Genomic DNA, 16,562 nt, shown 5'->3' with positions numbered 1-16,562 from the left:
ATGTGCAGGAACCATGGAACACCCTCTCAGCTCTCCCCCGCCCCCATATATCCATGATGCTTCCTGTGCAACACACACATTCACACAGAGCCAGGCATAAAACGCCCGCGCAGGACATCCGTCAGTAAGGCTAAGAGGAGAATGAGACCGGGATGTGAGGCCCTCTTAGGTCTCCAATAAGTTGAAAACACATGGGAAGTTACCTCATCTTGAGTGAGGTTCATGGAGAGGTTCTGACACACACTCACACACACCGACTCTTATTGAGTTGTTGGCAGGATTGAGGTTTTCATTCTTTCATTCATTCTTGTGCGTCATATTGAATGACAGGAGTCCTTGCTGCTTGCTATTTGCATATGGCAAGTTTTAAGGAATTTGCAGGGGTCAGACATGAGGCAGTAACCTGGGTTATCACACTTACTAATAAGAATGCTGACAATAATGCACACTCACGCTTCTTTATAACAGTTAACTTTATTAGGTAAACAACTTATAGTAGCTTTTACAGGTAAATGTTTGCAGCCTGTAATCTTTCACATTTTTCACCCTGCCAGACTGTCATAGTTCATTACAAAGTGGATTTCTTAATATGCCAATACTGTACAGCCGCAGTGTTACTTATGAAGTGGTGTTTCTACTAAAGTGGATGATGTGTTTGATGACCGAGGTCCCTTTTCAAACATTAAATAAAGAATTATTCCATAGTACAATACCATTTTTTTCATATAAGTCACAAAAATTATGTGGTACGCTTTTCTCTACCATATATATATATATATATATATATATATATATATATATATATATATATATATATATATATATATATATATATATATAGTAAGACTATTTTTATAGTAAGTGTTGTATGATTTTTGGGATATATATATATATATATATATATATATATATATATGGTAGAGAAAAGCGTACCACATAATTTTTGTGACTTATATGAAAAAAATGGTATTGTATATATATAGTAAGACTATTTTTATAGTAAGTGTTGTATGATTTTTGGGATATATATATATATATATATATATATATATATATATATATATATATATATATATATATATATAGTAAGACTATTTTTATAGTAAGTGTTGTATGATTTTTGGGTCGGGGAGGGATGTGTTGATCCTTTTTTGGAAGAGATGTGCCACTCCTGTCAGTGTTGAAAGAGCCCTGGGACTGGAACTAGACTCATTTGATTGCCAATGCAGGACACAAACTCAGCAGTCTGCAGGGCATCCTTGAAGCATATTCATTTGTTGTGATGCTAATGTGTGATAGAGGATCTAGTACTAACCTCTATGTAAATGAAAACTATGCGAGTCGGAACTACTTTTGGACTGGGGTGTCAAGTGTGTGTGATTCTTTGTACTCTTATTTGTTTTGTTGGGGACCTGACTCAATTGTGTCTTCGGTGTAAAAGGGAGAGAGGGGAGGAAAAAAAACAAAAAAAAAAAAAGAAAACAAAAAAACAGAAGGAGATGTGGGTCTAGGCGACTTCCAGGCATTGTGCGAGTAACGGAAGAGAGGGGGCGGCCGAGGAAAAGTGAGAACATTACTGAAGGAGGTTCACCAATTAGCGGAAACCGCACAGGCCGGCGCACTGGCAGCAGCACCACTGTTATCCAGAGCGGTCGTGCCTTGCCTGGCGTCTCGCAGCATGCAGCCTGGGTGGGGTGAAGCTGTCTGATCTACACCACCCCACTGCAGGCACTCCTACAACAGCCTAGGCACCTCTTATACACACACACACACACATAATTATTATTAATAATAAAATTATATATATGTATATTGTGGAGTTTAGTTTACTTTAGTTATTTTACACCATATCACCCTAAATTTAGAGAGTAAATGATGTGGTCCTGGACTAAATTAACTTTCAATTAACTAAAGTTTAGACTTAATCTATTGCTGATTGAGAAAATAGTTGCAGTCAACTACTGGTGTGCAGTCAGCATTAATAGCCCAAATACTAAGGAATGGTAAAAAATAAGCAAAAGGTTTTGCTCTGGCTGCTTGATGGCTTTTTGGGTCACTGTATAATGCTTTTTTGATTGTGTAATTATGCTAATTGTGTATATTAAAGAGTACATGTCATTACAAATCAGTAAGTCAAAAGAGCTTTTAAGGGTAAATGTAAAAAATGCAAAAAAATGAACAATGTTGTTCTTTTTCAATGATTTTAAATCCCACGTCTAATTTCATTGCAGGATCCCACTATTGCAGCTGTTGAAACAATAACTGGTCGTGATAAACTGCTTCTTCCTGCCGGAGCCCAGCGTTTTGGACATATAAGGACATATGTTGGGGCTGTCCGGTGGAGGTCTTGGTGAGGGGGGGATTGTTTGTTCTCTTTAGGAAGGTGGCAGGAGGTAGAAATGTGGAAACAAAAGCGCAAAGAAAACAATAAAGAGAAATACTGAAAAGAACCTTCCGCGGAAGTACAGATACAGAAGATATTTCATCTTTGTATGTGTGTGTGTGGGGGGGGGTCTGTCTTTCACTTGAATAGACTATTCACTGTTTCAGCACTCTCTCTCTCTTTCTCAGCTGTCTTGGAAAGTGAGAAAGGACCATGAGGAAACCCATAAATCAACCAATAACAGCTACCTTTCCAAAACTCATGAGTAATAAAGGGAGAGAGGTAGACGTGGTTAGAATTACTCACTGCAAAAGCCATAAAACTGCATTGGTTTAAGAAGTTTATCTAGATATTCTAATAAAAATGTTAACATTTTGGGTCACAGTTCTCTTTTCCTTAACCAGTGAAGTGTTATTATTAGAAGTTACTGCCACATTAAATAGCTTTTTTTTTTCTTTTTTTTTTTTTATCAAAAATGGATCTGAAGAAAAATCCCTGCTAACAATACCCTATTCACAGTGCAGTCAACAGTCACACAATTATAGGGCAGTGTTTAAGAAAACTGTGATGACAACTATATGATATTGATTTTTCTGGTTGAATCTGAGTTCACTGGTCTTTAAATAGTCATATGAAGAGCTAGGCCCACTACTACATTAATAGCACTACATGCTTGAACCCTAATAATAAGAATAAGAAAAATTCTAACAATTACAATAGGGTTCCCACACTATATACTTAAATAAGAAGAAGAAGAAGAAGAAGAAAAATTATTACATTATCCCTAAATTAGCCTATTTGTTTATATAATGTAGGCCTGTATTGATCCTGTACCTGTTAGTCTATGTCTGAGGCTTCAGTTCGATTTTCCCTCGGTGTAACCAGATGCTATCGAGATACCTTCTCTATGAATCCTTCAAGCCATACCATCGTTAATTTACTCATGAGAGGCTGATTATGCCAAGGGGTTAAATGACATCAAACGTTTCATTTGCATTAGGTGAATTTCGTGTCGTGATGCCCCATTACACCATCAGCCATAGCATATGAAAGATTTTCTGAATTAAGGTAAGCATATGTATACTTAATTTTATTGACCATGCAATGAATTAAATAAATATTCATGAGGATTATTCTTGATTAATGGGTTATGATTGGGTAGTGTTGCCTGATAATAGTGTCCAAAATCTGATTGACTGTAACCCAGAGTATGCAAATATGGGCCACTAACAGTAAAGGAATGGTAGGCTAACGTGTCTGTCAAAGATGGGTTCACTCTGCAGCTAGCTAGCTATGTATCTGCCACCCAATGTGTGTAGCGTTAGCAACTGCTAATAGTTAGCTACCCATGTAGATTTACAAGTTCGTTTTAAGAAAGAAAGTCTAAACGTCCTAGAACAGGGACATTAATCAAGTCTGGATATCTAATATCGAGAAAGCACAATGACATTAATGTGAAAAGATGTATTTTGTGAAGTTCAGTTAAGTTAGTTATGTGTAATTATCCATAACCCAGTCAAGTCCATAATTATGGTTGAAGCTTATTTGTGTGACCCAGTGTTGGAATGGATGAATTGAAGCATTCACTCAAACGTTCTCCAACAGAGACCAGCTACTTATCATATCCACTATGAGCTACTTTTAAAGTTGCTAGGTAATAATTGCAACTGGTTATCAAATGACAAAAATATATAATTGGACCAGAGAAATGTTGGTATGGACATTTCGGTCAGAAATGGCACAGGACGGCGAACTGCAGATAAACAACAAGTGGTACACATATTTACATAAATGTAAATAAATGTAAATGTTAATATGGCCGGCGCGTTACCAAAGTAGTTTGTTAAATTTCACTTTAAACTGACTGGTGGGCATTACCTGGCAACCGGGAGCGGACCGCCCTTATTGTTATTTCCGTCCGCTTTATAGCTTCCTCATTTCTCCTATTGGTTAGTTCAGACAAAGGGTCCTAATGCACTTGAACTAGCTAATGAAAATTAGCGTAGGAACCAAAGAAAATACAATGACCATGAAAATGCTTGAAATATGAAAAATGTAATATGAATATATATTTAATCATTTTTAAGTTGATTGAATGTTTATAAATAAATGTTTTTTCGGGTTGTGAACTTCTAGCTTTGATTTTCCTCTTATAAGATATAACTCAATCCATCCATGTGGCAGGTGAAAGGGGGGATGTGGAGAGACCTGGAACAGAACACTGGCACGTGAAGCACGAGAGGCCCGCATGTCAAAGAAATAACAAATGCTAACCACTTCTGGCAGATATATATTTAAGAGATATATCAGAGACATGTCGAATATTTAAGCGCATTACAAAGATGATGCGTTTCACTTTTGTCTGGCATGTGGCACTCATCTGGCACCCCGAAAAAGGGCAAGTATTGGTATTTTGGGTCGCTTGTACTTTAAGAGGGTCTGCAAATATCGCTCAAATAAAATGTAACTTTATCCTGTGTTCCGTGTGCAGATGGTTTGAAGTAGACACGACGACACACTTGTTTTGATTTTCAAGCATTACGACGACGCGCCAGTTTAAATTCTCAAATGTGCTTAGATGTCGAAAAAAAATGACAATAGATAAAAATATTTTGTATTAGATATCCTTCTCACACTCCACCGCATCGAGATTGCCACGTGCATTACGTTTGTTTTCTCTGAGACAAGGATACAGAGATCATGTAATTGCATTCACAGTTCAGGGTACCTCCGTGCACAGTAGGAACTAGGTAGTGACTAGGCCACCTCGGGTAGACGAAACGTTTTTTTTATTATCATCATAGTCTCACCTATGAATTAGGACACGCGCCATCTGTCATTCCAATATGGGACCGGGCTGGCCGACAGAGCGCGAGCGCCTCGCGTCTCCACGCTCCGAAACGACCTTACGTCACGCGCCTGCACCGCGGGGCCTGTGTCGCACGTAGGACCCACGGAAAAGTAGGTTTCACGGGAATTAAAACCCCACGCCGAACGCGAAAGTATCCTTCTCTAAAAAAAAGTTCGTTTTACGCCGCTGCACGCCAAATGGAGGAGAAATAGCGAAGGCCGTTCGTCCGTGAGCGCGAGGGGCGGTGTGGAGAAAAAACGGAGCCGCGCATATCTGGCGTTAGTTGTGCAGCTAGTAGCGTGTGCATTCGGGCGAACTAACTTTAACGGTAACCTTAAACTACCGCCGTTGTGGTTCGGCGAGAAAGTTGATCAGCTGTTTTTCCAATGTTTGCATTTAAATCGTGTAAATGTCGTGCTTTGGTTCGACACGAGTGCTAGAAGTGCGGTTACGAAAAAGCTGGAGCCGCAGACTTTTACGCCACTCGCTGACATGTTAATCTAGCTGCCAGATTTATAGTTGGGTGACCGGTGTAACGGAAAGCAGAGGCGGCGTTGTGGTCGCTTGTTTCAAAAGCCAAACCTAAACTGTGTTTCATTTCGCAGATGAGACTCTGATCGGTCCAGCTGTAAGACGTGCTGGGATTAGACATCGTTTTGAAGAGGTACGGACGTCGTCGCTCTCTCTGTTCCCGATTTCTCCTGCACGGCCGACCGCGTCCCCGGTACCTCGGGTTAGCTAGCGGGTTCGGTTCGCTGTGGTGCGAAGATCGAGTAGTTTTTACCCTCTCTAAAGAGACTGATTTGGGACCGCAGACTGCAGCGCTCCCCCACCCCACCACCACCACCACCACCACCACCACCACCCCGTACGTGGTGAAGCAGCAGACCACACTTCCGCCAAAGAGTCGCTCTCTCTGCCACACGTTTTGGAAAGTGCACAGATGATCTGCTGGCGTCTTGTGGAACCCACTAACCCACAAATTCGCCACCGCAGTTTCTGAATTACGGCCCAGCAGTCCTCGGCTTTGAGTATGCGCCCCAACGGGTTCAGATATACACCAAGTCGGCACTGTCACGCAAACTTAAAGACGTTTGATCGCCAGAATTGTGCAGCGCAAGTGATCTGTTCGTCTTTGCTGTTGCGTTTCAGGTGTCTTAGAAAACATATTAAACATATTATCACGGATATTGAATGTAGAGGTGTCAGTTGCTGGTGTTTTTATATTGCAAGTTAGGCCACGTTTCCCCAATAACTATCTTATTTGAAGTCAGCTTTGTTGTTGAACTATCCAGTATTTTGTGCTTGACTGACCATTGTGCGGTGTGCATTGTGATTGTCCAGATGGATCAACACAAAACGATAATTACACATTTCCTACATTATTCTCATAGAGAAGTTTGTACACAAAGGGTCAGGTCTAAATATTTAAGACAATGGCTATTGTGCCATTAGAGATCAGGAGGAACTTTGCACCTGTGGGAATTGTGTGTGTGTGTGTGAATGTGAGTGAGTGAGGGAGAGAGAGACTGAGACTGTTTTGCTTGTGGACCCCTGGAATTCCCCTTATAGTTGAAAATGGTCCCCTTTCCTGCTTTTTTTTATTATTTACATTGAGCCTGTTGTTGTAGGACCCATAAGTTACCATGGGAAACCAAAAATGGAGCATCCTCTAGTTTCCATGGGTAACCACTTGCTTACATCCTAGTACCAATGATGTTGGTTGATGTTTTTTTTATTTTGTGAGGGATTAGATAAATGATTAGGTCTAAAGGGATAATCATCCGTTTTTGGATTGTACTCATACATAACATGTTCTTGGTTTCTCTATCTTTCTCAAATCATAGCCACTTAAAATACAAGCTCGTAATCACTATCAAACCTTTAGCCAAGTTTAAAATGCTGTAGAAAATGTTCATTTTCATTCTCTGAACCCAGAAAACATAAACCATGCTTTACTTTGCTAGTGGAAGCCCATTATGTCTGGCCCTACATGGCTGCCTCCGAGGACTCTGGGTAGCCCAGAGAGACCTGCAGCGCAGATGTCTCACACTGGGGCTGCCTTCTACAGACTGCCCAAAAAGGGCCCACCTGACCAGAGGCCCAAATATGGTGTATATGATCAAAATGGAGCAACAGGTGGAAACAGTGTACCTGCAAGGTACATAGCCACTGCACCGCCAGGTGAGAGTGCTTTTAGGCCCAGCGTACGTTTGCCCTGTGTACGTTTCCAGACTTCTGCAGACTTGGGTCGGCGACAGCCTTACTAAATCCATAACAATGTAAACAAGAGTAACAGTGATGGCTGTGTTGCTTCCGGGGGATCATATTTTGGTGTCGATGTAACCCGTGGAAACGATGAAGTATGTGCTGTCACCAGATAATGTTCGGAGGAGTATTTTAACACGTTCTATACAGTTGAGTGATTTGATTATAAATGTTTCTTGGTGTGTTTGGTATGTCTCCTGTTCTTTGTCCCTACCAGCATTTCTGTGAAAGGCAAATCACGAACACAAAACCCCTACCGTTGTATCACTCAGAGATCTTCAGGGTTTACACTTTTTTTTTTTACAAACAATTATGTATAATCCAATGACGGCTTGAACAGAGGGTCAACTGAGGAGGAACATGTCTGGCTGATAAAATGACGTGCAGTGTGGCAAGTGCTCAGCTATAAAACGAAGTCCTTTTTTGGTTGTGTGTGTGTGTGTGTGGTTATTTAGGTGGCAGTATGCACCACCAACTTCAGGATGACTATTCTGGTGCCTCCCCGTACCACCCACTCTCCCCCAAATCAGGAGAGCACTACTACCCCCCTGGGAACGGGCCCAAAGAGGAGCACCCCTCTTGGAACCCACACATGTCCGGCTACGATCAACACGTGAGTCGTCCTCAACTTGCAGAGTTTTGGTGTTGGCGCAGCCTTTTAGAAAGAACGTCATTGACTTCTGCTGTTGAATTTCGGGGGAACGTTTGACCTTGCTGTTTTGTTTTATTTTAGCGAATCGGTTCTTTTAACATGAGTAGGAAGGTCATGCTAGATGGAGACATTCTTTCTGGGTCCTGAAAATCATTACTACTACTAATATTTACTTAACTGTATATTAAAAAGAACCATGAAGGAAGTGGGTCCAAAGCCTTTGCATGCTCCCATATATACATCCTATGTTCTGATGGTATAAAACAAAGCAACAATAGGAGTGATTGAACGTATCCTGCTGAGTTCAGCTTCTGGCCATTTGGCAACATGTCCACTTTGTTTGACCGCCTGCACCCATGTTCTTGTGGCAGGTTCGTGGCTCTGATAAACACCTCTCGAGCATTGATGCAGAGATAGACTCTCTGACCTGCATGCTGGCTGACCTGGACAGTCACCCTTCGAACTCAAGCGCACAGGTGCTCTAGAAACTCTCTTAAGGATAACCTTTTTCCCCCATGTTGGCTCTGAAAACTTGCATGTTGCTTTATAATCTTTTGAGTATATAATGACTAGGGAGAGCAAAACTGGACAAAAATATATAGAAGAGTAGAAGTGCGGTATAACGAGGTTATAGTCTTCACTTGCGTTGGAATAATATGACCATTGTTGTTCATTACTCTGTTGTGGCATTTGTAATTTAATGTTTTCAAATGTCATGTTTGTGGGCTAAGAAGCTGAGGTACATGAATGAACAGATGTAAAGTCTCTTGAGAGTGAATTTCTGATGAGCTGCTCATTCTTGTCTTGTCATAGCTGTATGACAACGTGCCTTACAACAAGCACCTCACCAGCGAACGCTACAAGCCCTCCTCCTTGACCCAGACGGGGCCGTCGTCCCAGTCCAGACCCACCATGGGCTACCCCCCTCACCCCCAGAGTCAGTACCATCCTGCTGCACATTTCGCCTCCACTCCCCAGCCTGATTACAGCTACGCGCCCCCGTCCTCTGGCTACAAACCGTACCCTCAGCCGGTGCCTGCCTCATACACCACTGCCTCCACGCCGACCGGCCCGCGCTTCAGCGTCCAGGTTAAGACCGCCCAGCCTGTCACCTACTCCCAGAGCGGACGACGGGCGGAGCAGGCCTATACCCCACCCCCTCCCCGCCAGCATGCCTCCCGCCCTGCCCCACAAGATCACCCACATTACCCAGAAGCGCAGGGGTGGTACCCGCCACCACCACCTCCAGCCCAGGAGGCCCATGGAGATCCAGCGGCATATAAGGGCCCTTCGGTGGGAGTCCAGGCACCATCCAGGATTCAGGGACTGCCTGGGAAAAAAGGGCAAGAACAGGGGGCAACATACCAGCCGAGTAAGGTGAGGTATCCCCAGAAGATGAGATGCTTTTCATTGTGCTTTACGTTAACTCTCTGAAGACATTATTTAATAAGGATCTTTTTGTTCGTTCATATCACACAAAAGACAGCAGACAACCATAATCACAGGTTAGACATCCATGCTCAGGTATCTGAGTTGTATTATGATCTAGGGTAGTCTTTGTAGTGTAATTAGAATCTGATGAGTTGAATATAAAAGCGCCAGAATACTGTTTGTTAAAATTTGCTAGCTCATTGTTGCTTTTGGTGTGTTTGACCACCAGGGGCCAGTGTCGAGACCAGAAGAGGAATTAGATCGGCTCACTAAGAAGTTGGTGTATGACATGAATCATCCCCCCACAGAGGAATATTTTGGTGAGTGTCTTTCACACCCTTAAAAAAAATGTTTGTTACTTCAGTCACAAAAACATAAACTTGCTCATGAGGAGCAGAGTGTTTAATTAAAGGCTCTTGTTCCTCCCCCTCCGTCAGGCCGCTGTGCGAGGTGTGGGGATAATGTAGTAGGTGATGGTAGTGGCTGCATTGCGATGGAGCAAGTGTTCCACGTGGAGTGTTTCACGTGCATCACGTGCCATGCCTGTCTCAGAGGCCAGCCTTTCTATGCACTGGACAAGAAGAGCTACTGTGAGAGCTGTTACATCGTGAGTCTCCTGGCTGACCTTTGTTTGTTTGTTTTTGTGTTGCTTTCTTATGTCCCTTACTTTCTTTTCCTTTCCGTTGTGCTGTTTTCCGGTATAACTTTTACAGCGTTTTACATTAATTTCTGTCATAGTTTCTAATGACCACGTACAGTCTCGTTAGTGACTCTCTTGGTGCCCTTCCTCGTTTCTTCGCGTGCGTCTGCAGAGCACGCTGGAGCGCTGCTCTAAGTGCTCCAGCCCCATCCTGGACCGTATCCTGCGTGCGATGGGGAAGGCCTACCACCCGCGCTGCTTCACCTGCGTGGTGTGTGGCTGCTGCCTGGATGGGGTGCCCTTCACCGTGGACGCCACCTCGCAGATCCACTGCATCGAGGACTTCCACAGGTGACCGCGGTGGCTCTGAAGGTTTAGGGTTCTGTGGGTTTGAGTAGAAAACGAAGGTGCTTTTAACAAAAAATCACATTTATGAAGAGCACAGATTCCTTTTAGTTATAGTTGAGTATATGTAGACCCAATGAGAGATGTTTTAGTGGGATTGTAATGCAAGTTGCAAGTATCTTTTACACCTGTTTAGATCAAGAAGGGTAAGCTTGTATGACAGGGTGTTTAAAAACAGTTCTAAACACTTTCTCTACTTCCTGTGTGGGCAGGAAGTTTGCCCCACGTTGCTCTGTTTGCGCCCAGCCCATCATGCCTGAGGCCGGCCAGGAGGAGACTGTGAGGATCGTGGCTCTGGATCGCAGTTTCCATGTCAACTGCTACGTTTGTGAGGTACGCCCATACAAACCGCCGATGAAGTTCTTGGTGAGATCTGTGCTTCTTTTACTCTACGAAAGCTTACACGCTAGCTGAGTTACATGCACGCCTTCCAAAGGCATGTCAACAAGCAGTGAAACATCTCTGGGCATCTCTGGGTTTATTTCAGGAGTGTGGCTTACTTCTCTCGTCTGAGGGAGAGGGCCGGGGATGCTACCCTCTGGATGGCCATATTCTGTGCAAGACCTGCAGCGCTCGGCGAATCCAAGACCTCTCAGCCAAAATCTCCACTGACTGCTAACGGTCTCCTCCTGTCATGTTTCACCCCCCTTTTCCGCACCCTCTTATCCCGTGTGGTTTGGGGGGGGGGGGGGGGGGGGGGGGGGGGGGCTGTTTGCTGTAAGGGTTATTCATACAGATGCTCTGCCATTGTCAAACTACCCTATATTTCCTAACATTATATAAAGCAAATCATATAAAGGACAGCTGAATTTCTCATTCTCAGGGTTATAATTAAAAAGAGCCATGAATAAGATTGAAATCTTTTTACATGTGCCGTTTTAAATGGTCAGATAGTATTCTCCTCTGTCATGAAACAGATGGGGAGTTGGACGGTGGATATAAATTCATCTTGAAGTGTCCTGGGTGGAAATTGTGGGAGGGGGTGTGTGTTTGTGTGTGCACGCGCATGCCTGTGTGGGTTTACACACATGCATAGCTGTTAGTTCATGTGTGTTGCTCACTATACAGGGTTAGGGCTTCATCAGGGTACATTTGTACATTATAGCAAAGACTCACTACTGCTCAAAATCTGTATTACAGACCTTTATTGATTTTGTCTTGAATCTTGAATTTTAAAATCAAAACAGTAGTCATTGAAATAAGGAGCTGCATCGTTCTGTTTATTGTCTTTTGACTTTATTCTGCACATCCGTTAATTCAGATATTTGTCAGTAGTGGGTTCATCGACTGTTCTGGAATCTTTAGGCTTCACGTAATGTTTTGCTCACTCAGTTATAAAAAATTATCCCCTTAGATTCGCTGCTCTCAACAGAGTGCCTGTTATTTGTGAACACTAATGTCTGACGTACCCTGTTGGGATCAGCAGGACATGTTCAACATATCAGTGATTGAATAATTGTTACACTTAGCTTTGCCATTATCCTCAATAGATATCGCAACCATTTCTGCGTACCTAAGACTTAACCTTGATGCTTGATAATTATGGTGGTTAGATATATTAATGCCAGCATTTTCTCTTTATGCTGTGATCACTGTGCTGAAAAGAAGTGGATGTGTTCTTGGTCAGGTTCTTTGTGTATGTGAGATTAGCTTCTAACAAAGTCCTAACCTTGACCATCATCTTACGAGTGTGCCGTGTTCGAACACGGCTAAATGAAGGAGTTGTGTGTAAGATACGAGTGTGTGAAACGTAGTGCATATGAGTGCCCTCGTTTAGATCATGCAGGGTGATGTGATCATGATGTAATATGATGTAACATGATGTGATCATGATGTAAACTTGCTCTGAGGAAAAGGATTTGACGGTGACCTGTAGTATATAGTGAGGGAAATGTTAAGATTTTGCTGTAGTAAGTGGAACGATACAGAGGTAGACGTCCTAGAGCTCAGTTACCACGGAAATTAAGGGAAAGAGTAATTTGAACTTTCATTTTGGACCATCTGAGAAATTGGGTATATACAAAGTGTGGTCCAGCATTAAAACAACATGGCACATTTTGATTTATGATTGTATGTTATATGAGTATTTACATGCAGAAGATAATTGAATGTTTGTAAAAAAAAAAAAAAAAAGTTAATGCTGGCTGTTCCTTCACTCCTCAACCAATATATTGCAGGTTGGTAGTAGGATCCCGTTTGCTTTGTTTATCCAGCGTAGAGAAGGGTGTAGCGGGTCTTTTCTCACCACTCCCTTTATTACTGGTGGTCTTGTTTCCCTCCCAGTATGCCTTTAATGTTACAAAAGTGTTGATCGAGATGTTCAGGGGTTTTTTTTTTTGTTGTTTCTTTTTTCTTGTGCTGTTTTATTTTGGGTATGATTGAAACTCATTATCTGTCATAAATAACCTATAGGTCTGTTTAAATAATCTATAGGGCTACAACTTTGACACTGCAACTGAAATGTATGAGTCTGCAGAGTGAGTGAAAAGACTAGTACTAATATACACTGTTCATATGGGGGAAAACTAAAAACATTTTTGGGCGAAAAGGTTTTTTTGTTGTTATTATTTATTGATTTAGAAATTTGTGCTCAATGTTTTTTTTCTGTTATTGACATGTTCTGCCTACACTTTGGATTCCTCTGTTACTGAGGATCTACTTACTCCCTCAGGTGTAATGCGAGACACTTTCATTACTCTGTGGGTGTTTTTGTAGCCTACTTTTTTTTCCTATGCCACTGTGTAATAATGATCCTGCAGTTTTAGCCTTGCTAATGGATAATAACATCAGTTCTTATTGCTTTGGAACATAATATTGTTTTATTGCAATTGATGAATTGTAAAATTGGCACACATGCCTAATGAAGACCAGTTGGTGTAAAGGAGGGTGTACGTGCTATTCTGTGATCGTGATTCCAGGGGTAGCCTAAATTCCCACAAGCCATACACACACACACACACACACACACACACACACACACACACAAATATTGTGCCTGTAGATGTATAGCAAATATTCCAATTGATTGTCTTTTAACGGTGAGATTTTTATTCACTTGCAACATCGTCAGCTTTCCAACATGAGCTGAATGTTTGAAATTTAATCACAGCTTTAGCTTTAAATATTAACTAGATAAGTCTGGGGAAGTTCATACCATCATGTTTATTTGAAGTCCATTTGAAGTAACAACGGCACTCCAATACAACCACAGATACAGCGCACTGTTTGCTAATAAATATATATTAGCCTTTTCAAATACACTTCCATAAGTGTGAGTTGGCAGAGCTAACACTAAAATAATTAATTCACTCCTATAAAAAGGACCGCCAACATTTACAGAAATCGTAGTGCCCAATATATGCTAGAGAATAAAAACACAAAAGTCCTATCTAACTCGTTCTAAAAAAAATGTTGAAGGCAAGGGCTGAACGATAGACGAAAATACATCGTGCTACGGTCTAGCTAACAGGAGGTGAACGTCTTCCAGAAAAAATTCCGGCATCCGGCTTTCCGTTCTCGCTGCGATAAGGGAAGCTGTCGTACGACCTCGTTCCGCAGATCCAGCCCGTCTTCCACAGAGAGCACGTCGCTCTCGCGCGGAACCGCCAGCTCAGAAAGAATCTTCAGCAGGACATCGCGCGATATGTCCTAAGAAGACAAACGGATTGGTTTTCTATTGATTGAATGAGACGACAAAGCCTAAAATGTACAGTATAGACTGCTTTAGGCATTGTCAGCTAATTTTCTAGAATATGTATATTATTGCAACAAGTCAGTACATGTTTATATAAGTTTATATAATAATTGGTGTATAACCAAAAAAGTTTTTATTACAAGATGTTGATTACAAGGTGTTGATTTGTTAATTGAAACATAACATTAAATGAAACATTAAATGTTATCATTTATAATTGTATAATTTATATAGATTGGTTTGTTATATAACATATTAAACACGTTAATGAGAATTCATTAACTTTAAGTTGTACATGTGACAACGGACACAAAAGGCATGTCTTTAATATCACATCTGAAAGGAAAACATAATTTCACATATGAAATTTATTGGGGGAAATCAAGATCCAAGTTTTATTGCTTTAAAAAAATCAGCCCAGTTGCATTTTCAGTGCATTTACTTTTTCTTAATAAACCAAGCAGCAAACATATGCAAATGCCATCATAAAGAAAATGACTAAATTAAACAAAACACAATTCTCACCTCACTCCCTCTGATGTCTGCTTCCTTCTGGAACAGCGGGGCCAGCATTTCTCTTTGTCTGGGTGCTGCACTGATGCTACTCCCCAAAACAAGGAGGGACAGAGTCAGCATCACCACCTGCAAGTAAGAACGCATCCTGTTGTATGTGGCACAAACACACCTGTAACCTCACCTGGCCGATAGATAACTGACTGAAGTGGCTGGCCGGCAGCGAAAGGTTATATATAAGTCCAATATAGGTGGGTGTTTGACAGATGCTATTGGTCGAGGATGGGAACACGTAAGAGGACGGACGTAGTGCGGTGGTCGTGGTTATGTATACTAGGTGTTGTTAGTTTGGGTGTGTTTGTGTGCATTTGTGCATGACAGAAAGCTGGGTAGGTGTTTGTGTATGCTGAAATGAAAGTCAGGGTGTGTTGGGGTGGATATCTCAGTAGGGAAAATCTCTGATAAGGTCACATGGATGTGTCATCTTTGCGTCATGGCATGCGTCGTACCAATCTAATGCCTCTTCTGAGCCAACAACATCCTCCATATCTTTGAAACACATCATCTTTCATCTGCGAATTTCTAAAGAGATGCTCATAAGTCACTCGCAGACAGAAATCCTATGAACCTGCATCATTAAGCACATCCTAGCAGTGATAATAGCTGGTAAGTGAAAGAATGAACTGACACAGAACTCCGTTAAAGCCAGGAGTGTGTCACTTGTGATTAAGTGCAAAGCATTTGCATGTCTTGCTCTCCACATGAGGTCCTTGTTGCAGAAACCTGCTAATGACAAGAAGTGACTCAAATGTTAATTGGCCCGCATGCCCACTGCTCTCCCAATAACAGTTGATCCTGTACATTTGCCAGCTCACACAACAGAGGAGTGTGTGCTCACATTCGGTTCGGTCCATAAGTATTTAGACAGTGACAAATGAAGACACAATCTTCATAATTTTGCTGCTGTACACAATTACAACAAATGTGAAATGAAGGGATTAAGATGTAACTGAAGTATAGATGTCCAGCTGTAGTTAGAGGGGGTTTTTACGAAAACATCACATCAACTGTTAAGGAATTGCACAGTCCCTCCACTTTCACAGGCTCAAACACAACTGGACAAACTAACGACTATAAATACAAAGACTACTTTTAATACATGGATGCAAATCTTTTGCAGTCAATGACTATCTGAAACCTGGAATCCACAGTCATCACCAAATGCTGAGGTTCCTGCCTTGAGACGCTTTGGCAGACCTTTACAGCAGCCGTCTTCTGCTCCTGTTCCTTTGTGGTTCTTTCTGCCTATAGTTTTGTCTTGAGAAAGTGGAAAGAATGTTCAATTATGTTGAGGTCAGGTGACAGACTGCCATTTAAGAAATAGAATGCCCTTTGCCTTAAGAAGCTCTTTGGTTGCTTTTGCTGTACGCTTTGGGTTATTATCTTTCTGTATGACTGGATCTGAACAACCTTTAATACTCAAGAATTCATCTTCCTACTTCTGTCAGCAAAAACCGCCTGTAGCTCCTAAATAATTAACACAATATGTTAAAGCCCTTGAACAACAGCTAAATCTCTACTCTTCAATTGCATCTTGATTGCCTCATTTCAAATCCATTGTAGTGGTGTAAAGATGCAAAATTACAATATTAACACCAAAAACAGTGTTCCTTTACTGAATGACTGAATTGAAAAGGTTCATATTTTATTTTGTCAAAGCATCAG

At 41.6% G+C, this 16,562-nt stretch overlaps 2 protein-coding genes across 6 annotated transcripts; one reads left to right on the top strand and one right to left on the bottom strand.

Moving 5' to 3' along the window:
- Positions 1-4,624: 4,624 nt before the first annotated feature.
- trip6 (thyroid hormone receptor interactor 6) lies at positions 4,625-11,324 on the top strand. 5 transcript variants are annotated; one of them, XM_076987363.1, is made up of 11 exons: positions 4,625-4,781; positions 5,840-5,898; positions 7,202-7,418; positions 7,958-8,115; positions 8,526-8,630; positions 8,968-9,531; positions 9,815-9,905; positions 10,023-10,192; positions 10,398-10,576; positions 10,843-10,963; positions 11,118-11,324. In XM_076987363.1, exons 1-11 carry the CDS (start codon positions 4,751-4,753, stop codon positions 11,247-11,249), a joined length of 1,827 nt encoding a protein of 608 aa, XP_076843478.1. In that variant the 5' UTR covers positions 4,625-4,750; the 3' UTR covers positions 11,250-11,324. The 5 variants fall into 5 exon arrangements, with proteins under 5 accessions (XP_076843478.1, XP_076843479.1, XP_076843481.1 ...); XM_076987364.1 differs by lacking the exon at positions 4,625-4,781 and adding an exon at positions 5,133-5,344; XM_076987365.1 differs by lacking the exon at positions 4,625-4,781 and adding an exon at positions 5,353-5,562.
- A 2,452-nt stretch (positions 11,325-13,776) lies between these two features.
- sst5 (somatostatin 5) lies at positions 13,777-16,067 on the bottom strand. The gene is made up of 3 exons (XM_076987368.1): positions 15,347-16,067; positions 14,850-14,966; positions 13,777-14,278 (listed from the first exon to the last, which is right to left on the bottom strand). The coding sequence occupies exons 1-3, from the start codon at positions 15,407-15,409 to the stop codon at positions 14,093-14,095; spliced, it is 366 nt and encodes a 121-aa protein (XP_076843483.1). The 5' UTR covers positions 15,410-16,067; the 3' UTR covers positions 13,777-14,092.
- Between the last annotated feature and the right edge of the window lie 495 nt (positions 16,068-16,562).

Source organism: Brachyhypopomus gauderio, unplaced genomic scaffold, assembly GCF_052324685.1.
Source record: "Brachyhypopomus gauderio isolate BG-103 unplaced genomic scaffold, BGAUD_0.2 sc52, whole genome shotgun sequence".
Lineage (NCBI taxonomy): Eukaryota > Metazoa > Chordata > Actinopteri > Gymnotiformes > Hypopomidae > Brachyhypopomus > Brachyhypopomus gauderio.
Note: the sequence above shows the minus strand (reverse complement) of the source record. Positions and strands in the feature narration are given on the sequence as shown.